The 7,925-nt window shown below is 41.8% G+C and overlaps 1 protein-coding gene across 1 annotated transcript; it reads right to left on the reverse strand.

Annotated features, from left to right (window-relative positions):
* Window positions 1–904: 904 nt before the first annotated feature.
* On the reverse strand, window positions 905–1,747 carry LOC114240364 (uncharacterized). Its single transcript, XM_028170882.2, has one exon. The coding sequence runs from the start codon at window positions 1,745–1,747 to the stop codon at window positions 905–907; it is 843 nt and encodes a 280-aa protein (XP_028026683.1).
* Between the last annotated feature and the right edge of the window lie 6,178 nt (window positions 1,748–7,925).

The raw sequence follows: 7,925 nt of genomic DNA on the forward strand, positions 1-7,925 counted from the left end.
CCGAAAGTCATATACGGAAACTCGTATAGACCAAACGGGGTTGTTATTGCGGTTTTTGCTATATCCTCGCTGTTTACTGGAATCTGGTTGTAGGCTTTTACCAGGTCTATGGTAGAGAATACTTGGCATCCGGAAATATTGTGGGTGAAATCGTGAATGTTGCGTATGGGGTAGCGATCAGGAATCGTTCTTGCATTCAACATCCTGTAATCACCGCATGGACGCCATCCGCTGTTTTTCTTCGGTGCTAAGTGGAGAGGTGATGACCATGGACTCTCTGATGGTCTAGCAGTTCCATTTTTCAGCATAGCTGCGAATTGTTCTTTGGCGATAAGCAGTTTATCCGGAGCTAAGCGGCGTGGAGCACATGAAATTGGAGGTCCCGGCGTAGTCCGTATATGGTGGACTGTGCCGTGATGGATGACACGGTCGGTCCCAGCAGGGCGCGTTATCTCAGGAAATTGACGCAGTAATTGATGGTAAGCTGTTTCGCCGATCAATGTCTTCACAGAAGAAATAGTGTTCGACGATAAAACTGCAGCTGCTGGTGTCGTCAATGTCGTAGTGCTGTCGATTAGGCGATGATTACGGCAATCGACGATGAGGCCGTAGAATGATAGAAAGTCGACTCCAATGATGGCTTTTGTGACGTCTGCCACGATGAAACGCCATTGGTAGGCACGACGGAGGCCCAAGTTCAACTCTAGGTGAGCGAAACCGTAGGTGGCTATGGCAGTTCCGTTTGCTGCGTAGAGTTTGTAGCTGGTGGGTGATCGCCGTTCGCGTAGAGCGGTGCGGGGGAAGACGCAGAGATCGCTGCCAGTATCAACTAAAAACTGCATCTTCGTTTTCCGATCAGAAACAAATAGGCGACCAGGTACATGTTGGCTATCGGACGTCGCCATTACCGACTGCCTTGGTAGTTTTCCGGCCGAAAATCACAAGGTTTTGTGCACCATTTCGCTTGATTGCCGAATTTATAGTGGTACCAACATGTCGGAAACTTTTTATAGCTAGACTGTGACCGTTTCGTTTTTCTATCTGGACTGTCTCTTCTAGTCCTAGATCTGGAGCGGTGTTTATGAGTCGTAAGTGCCTTCACTTGCCTTGAAAGTTCGTCGATCTGCTTAGCCATTGACGCGAGCGACGGTTCTGTAGCCTTTAGTGCTGATGTTGTGGCTATTTGAGGCGAGCATGGTATTATTTCGTGCACACTGTCGGCTAGGTCTGCTAAAGCCAGTAAGTCCAGTCGTTTCTGAGATACAATGATCGGTTGAAGTGTAGTGGGCAAGCGGCTGGTCCAGATGGTTTTTATAAATTCTTCTGGAACCGTTGGTCCTGCGAGTTGCTGCAAATGTCGGAGAAATTGCGACGGTCGTCGGTCCCCAAGCTCCTCATGCATAAGTAGCTGCTTTACTTCCTTTTCTCGCGATGTAGATAGACGTTTGATCAGTTCGCTTTTCAATCGTTCGTATTTCCCGGTTTTTGGAGGTGAAACGATGATATCTTTCACTTCTGCGGCATATCTATGTTCTAGAGTTGAAGTGACATAATAAAATTTTGTATCGTCATCCTTGATACCGGACAGCACAAAATTTCCTTCTAGTTGTGAGAACCAAACGGCTGGTTCTTCGGCCCAAAATGGTGGTGGTCGCACTCCGATACGATAAATGTCGGTCGTGTCGGATGGTGTAAAAGTCTTCGATGATCCATTGTTTGACTTCGATCCGCCATCTTGATTGGCCATGACTAATGTAAATTGTACTTCTTACTGTTTTATGCTTCTTATCTTCTTGTTGTCGGGGTCACCAGTGAGGTGGTCCGTGTAGCGGGAGATACGGGGTTGTCCCGGCGTGTTCCAGAATATATCCCAAATTAAACACTCCACCAACAGTTAATAGTTTGTATTTGGTAAGAAGCACAAGCACAGGAAAGCAGAAAGAAGAAGTGGATAATTAATTATAAGTTCAAAATGATAAAATATATTTACTGGCGGTAGAACGATTGTTTATAATATTATAGCAGTGTCACATGCGTCGCAAGCGAAAGCGTGGTGCGGACTGGCGGGCGGGAGGTGACGTGACCGGCAGTCGTACGAGTCGAGCTTTTTACGTTTTGTTTATGCACATTACACCGTACGATTTTTTTGCATGTCTGCCACTGTGTGGAGGACGCCACAGTTCTGTGCGTGGTGTGAGAACTCGCATTGTCGTGATGGAGGATGATGCGGCGGTTGCAGTTCTCTTTACGGAGTTCAAAAACGACCTGTGGCAAACAAATGCTAGCATACCATTCTGCATTAACCGTTCTTTGTCCCTCAAGAGGAATAGTCGTAACATGGCCGGTTTTGGAGACAAACGTGGACACCATTTTTTTTGCAACACTCCGTGAACGAACAATTTTTGTTGGCTTTAACTCATTTTCCAACACCCAAATTCGTGACTGGTTTTTTGTTTCGGGTTCGTACGCGTATATCCAGGATTCGTCACCTGATACAATGTTGTATACAGCATTTGAGGATCCTGCGTGGAATCTTTCGAGAGTTCTGACGCACCAAGTAATGCGAGCCGCTTTTTGCTCTTCCCAGAGCGAATGCGGTATCCATCGGGAAAACAACTTTTTTACATCTAATTGTTCATGCAAGATTATTTGTATTTGACTCATACCAATGTCTAAAGTTGCCTGAATTTCGCGGTATGTCACATGTCGATCTTCCTCAATCAGCTTACGCACAGCATCAGCGTTTTCTTGGGTGACTGCAGTTTTTGGACGACCTTGACGGGGATCATCACTGAGCTTGACACGTCCACATTGAAACTCAGCAAACCAGCGATAAATTGTGGTTTTGGATGGGGATTCATCACCAAATGCAGAAATCATCCGGTCAACACACTGTTTTTGTGTTAAACCACTTCGAAAGTCATAATAAATCATCGCTCTTGAATTTTCTCGAGTCAATTCCATTTTCTCAACGACTAAACAAGTTTGACAAAACCTCGTGACACGACCGAGAATCTTTTTTTAAATAAATAAATGATATTCGATTTTTAAAACCAAGGAGTTTTCAATTAAAAAGATTTTAATATGACAGGAACAGTGGAAATATACCATTCCCGATACTTTTAGTGCAGCCTAGGTAGTGAAGCTTCCAAATAGTGAAAGAATTTTTCAAATCGGTTTAGTAGTTTCGGAGCCTATTGAATACAAACAAACAAATCTTTCCTCTTTATAATATTAGTATAGATATTATTTATTACAAACGCTGACTTAAGCGGCGGTTTTTATTTGAACCAGTTCTAAATTATAAACTAAAATTCTATGAAAAATTACCCACATTTATTTATAATACGAAATGATATTAATTTATTTTTCGTAGTTTCCTTCCTTCTTGCGTCGATAATCCTCAGTGCTGAGGGTCGTGGCCTCCTCTAATAACTTTCTCCTGCATCATCTTGCGCCATTCCTGCCTGTCGTCGGCTGTGTGGATAGCAACGTGGACTGAGGTATTGAGAGTGGAGCGTATTTGGTTCGACCAGCGCATTGGATTTCTGCCTCTGTGCCTTCTCCCGCATACCTTGCCTGTTACCAGCAGCTTTTCCATATTGTCACCTCTCTTTCTGGCGATATGTCCAAAGATCTCGAAACTCCTCCGCGCGCATGTAGTGCGGAGGTGCATTGGAATCTTGAGCTCGGTAAAAATGGATTCGTTGGTTCTGTGTTCTGTCCAACGAATCCCGAGCATTTTCCTCCAGCACCACATCTCAAATGCGTCGATGCGTTGGCGGTCGGCTTTCTTGAGGGTCCAAGTCTCGGCGCCGTAGAGAAAAATGCCACCCAAACACGGTCTATTTGGGACATAGCTCTCTTTGCCATACTGATTCGCCTTCTGAGGTCCTTTTCGGAGGATCCATTACTAGCTATGACGGAGCTCAGATGAATGAAATCCTCTACGACTTCCAGGTTTAGCTTATTCGTAGTTTAATAAGTTATTATTGTTAGCAGTGTTATTTACTAGTCGAAATATAAATTTTTAATTATCTTATGATGAGAATCTTATATTAATGAGAAAGATATTCAACAAAAATAGTTTCGTTCTAATAAATTAGCATAGTAATAGTACAGTGAACTAGCAATTTATTTTGGTAACTCTGAATTTAAACAAACATATTGATGAGAAGAATTCATTTTTACTTTGCAAATTTGTAAATACAGGCTCTGTAGCAATATACGGACATATAATAATATGAAGAAACAATAATAGCATCTACAAATATATATGTACTACGTGGTACTACATTTACTAAAATTAATACAACATTTGTTGATTAAATGAATGAAATTGTGGTTTTAAAGTTTTAGAGCTGTATAAAAAATGGGGGGGCGCTGAAAAATAATTGATTTTCAAAGGGGGCGGTAAAAGAAATAAGTTTGATAATCACTGCTCTAATAGAATGCAAAATCTTAATCCTAAGCTTGGTTTAATCAATCATTCATATTCTCGGAGTCCGCCTTCCACGATGAAAGGTTTTTTTTATTTATTTATTGCTTAGATGGGTGGACGAGCTCACAGCCCACCTGGTTTTAAGTGGTTACTGGAGCCCATAGACATCCACAACGTAAATGCGCCACCCACCTTGAGATATACAAGTTCTAAGGTCTCAAGTATAGTTACAACGGCTGCCCTACCCTTCAAACCGAAACGCATTACTGCTTCACGGCAGAAATAGGCAGGGTGGTGGTACCCACCCGCGCGGACTCACAAGAGGTCCTACCACCAGGGTGATTTCAAGCCAATTAAAGTGTAGTCCACATGGGCGAAACCACGAGCAAAAAAACTAGTACAACATATTATACATTTAAACAACACTAGCTAATCATACGTCACCTTAAAGGCATTTAAAAACATAGTTAATAACCTATATACATGGGATTTACATATACATATAGGAAATTAATTAATGACGATTGCTATCCGGTTGGCAATAAAGGCCAGTGAAACCTGTGTGATTACGCAACATCTCTGAGTTGAGTTCCAGCCAAAAAACCAAACGAAAAATCGAGTTAAATTTGTAATTGTATGAGAAGCCAGTCCTCGGCGCTGGAATAAAATACTTAGTGCGGATCAATAAAAACTAATAATTTAACACATTCGTATTCGGGTGCGGTTTTGGTGTCGGAATGGGCGTTTAAACAAAGCGGTTTTACAGTATTTATAAATTCGACAATCGCTTCGTATTATACGACTAGCTTTTGCCCGCGACTTCGTCCGCATGGAATAAATAGTTCACAAAGAATGCTATATTTTAGAACAAATTTGGTTAGCATAAAAAACGTTATATTGAGCCAACCTTAACATATAGACATATGCTGTCGCGGACTTTTTTTAGATCTTTTAAAGGGGAACAATTCTGTCATACATTATTTTAGCGAAACTTTAACCGTTTCTACAGCGCACGCAGCGGAAGCTCTCAAAAGGTAAAAATAACCCCGATTTTGAAACATTCTTTATTGGTTCTTCACTTTTATTGGTCTTAGCGTGATTTTATATAGCCGATAGCTTTCCTCGATTAATGGGCTATCTTACACTGAAATGTAATTACACTTGAAATCGGGCCAGTAGTTCCTGAGATTACCGCGTTCAAACAAACAAACTCTTCAGCTTTATAATATTAGTATAGATATAATAAACCACCACAACGTAGCAATTAGCAAGCAATACGTAACAATGAGAGGTTCACTCCCGACCTTTTTTATGATTAAAATTAAACAGTTTTGATATTTATATAGTGTTTAAGAAAGGTGATATTTACCACGGAATGGGTGGTTTTGTTTGGTTTTTATTTCATTTTTAATGCGTAGATCGATGATCGAGATCGCTGTCCACCTTTTACTAAGTGGTTACCAGAGCTCAAAGATATCAGAACTTGGAGGATTTCGCTCAAAATCATACATGAGATCAAAATCTAAATTATAGTGCAAATTGGATATTAAACCCTTCAGACAGAAACACATGACTACTTCGTGGAAGACCCTCGTAGGATGATGGTGTCTACCCATGCTTTTTTTCCTCTACCTAATCTTTGGTAGCCTAAGGGGCTATTCCAACTAGGCATGGACCGGTAGGTGAGCTCACGGGCTCAACCTGAGAGAATTGCTATCACTAGCAAGAGCAGTGCTTCGCCGAATATACTACCGGATTGGAATCGCGAACCACTGAGAACATCCGCCGAGAAACTCAGTGGGTTTACCACCTGTGCGAGTTCCCAAGTAGTAATCAGGTAATTTAATAAATTTTACGGACTCTACTTTTATTTATTCATTGTTGAAGTCGTTAGTGAAAGACTTGTTAAGTTAAGTACTTCTTTCCTTAGAATAATTGGTAACTGTGGGTTTTTGATACCTACAAAGTCACATCTGTAAATATACTACGCATCTTATCATTTAGCCGACGATGACTTATCGCTAAATGGTACATAATTTAAAAACTACGTATGTCATTTTTTAATATCGGTTGGCAAAAAATAAGAACATAACCGCTAATCGCTCAGACCGTTAACTTAGTCGCGCTCTACAAAATTACTAGTATTTTAAAAGGGTTGAACGCCCCAACGCGTCACGGAACATTGCGTTTCACTGCATTGCCGTATCCATTACCGGAAATTATTTATTGTGTTTTTTTTTTAATTCATAGCCCTGATCTTGATTCTATAACCCCATAGCTACGATTTTAATGATTGCATTGCAAGTTACAATTGCTGTTAATAGAATACAATGCATGCTTCCGAATAATGCACGTGCTTCTCATGTCGGAGGGCTCAGTTTCGACCGTAGACATTATAGACAACATAATAAGTTAGTAAAACAAAACTTCCGTATTATTTTCTCTTCTTATCAGCCCACATACGTCCACAGCTGGACATAGGCCATCCACAAGCCTCTTCCTAAAGACCGGTCCTGCGCTGCCTGGATCCAGTGGATCCCCGCTAACCTCAATAGATCGTCGGTCCATCTTGTGGGCCTCCCACACCCACGCTACATCTTCCGGTACGCGGTCGCCGTTTTTTTTTCTCAACCATCATAAATGGGCAGATGACCTGACCGATATTAATAGGTTTTTTGAACCTTTAGTCATCACAAAGCTTCTATCGACCTTGAAACATGGGGTGGAAACTTCATCACAGAAAAATACGGCTACGCTTTTGAGATGTTAACAAGTTCCACCCCTCCTGGTTGAGTCCGTGCTGGCCTAATTGTACTGGTAAGGCTGGGATGGTCCCCGAGCCACCACCATCCCTTCCTCTTGTAATCTCGACATCATCTTCTTCGTTGCTAGACTCTTGAAAGAGTGCTCATGACCGTCATGCTTTCAGTACCGAGCTTTAGAACCCGGTCCCCCTTTCTGCATGAGATTCTGACACTGGCAATTGATCAGTGAACATTGGTTTAACTTTCTATTTATTTACTGCATAGACGGGTGAACGAGCCTCAGCCCATCTGGTGTTCAGTGGTTACCGGAGCCCATAGACATCTACAAAGTAAAAGCTGCCACCCACCCTGAGATATGAGTTCTAAGGTCTCAGTATAATTACGACTGCCCCCCTTTCAAACCGAAAAACATTACTGCTTCACGCAGAAACAGCCAGGGTGGTACCTACCCATACGAACTTACAAGAGGTCTTACCTCTTGTAAGACCTTACCAAGAGGTCTTACCACTAGTCATTACGCAAAGTATTATTTTGCGGGTTTGATTTTTATTACACGAATTCCTTCACCGTAAAGTCAATCGTGAATATTTGTTAAGGACTTATTTCATTACAAAAATTGGTACCCGCCTGCGGGATTCGAACACCGGTGCATCACTACATACGAATGCACCGGACGTCTTATCCTTTAGGCCACGACGACTTCAAACTTTAGTCTGATC

Source organism: Bombyx mandarina, chromosome 07 (assembly GCF_030267445.1).
Source record: "Bombyx mandarina strain Sakado chromosome 07, ASM3026744v2".
NCBI classification, from domain to species: Eukaryota; Metazoa; Arthropoda; class Insecta; order Lepidoptera; family Bombycidae; genus Bombyx; species Bombyx mandarina.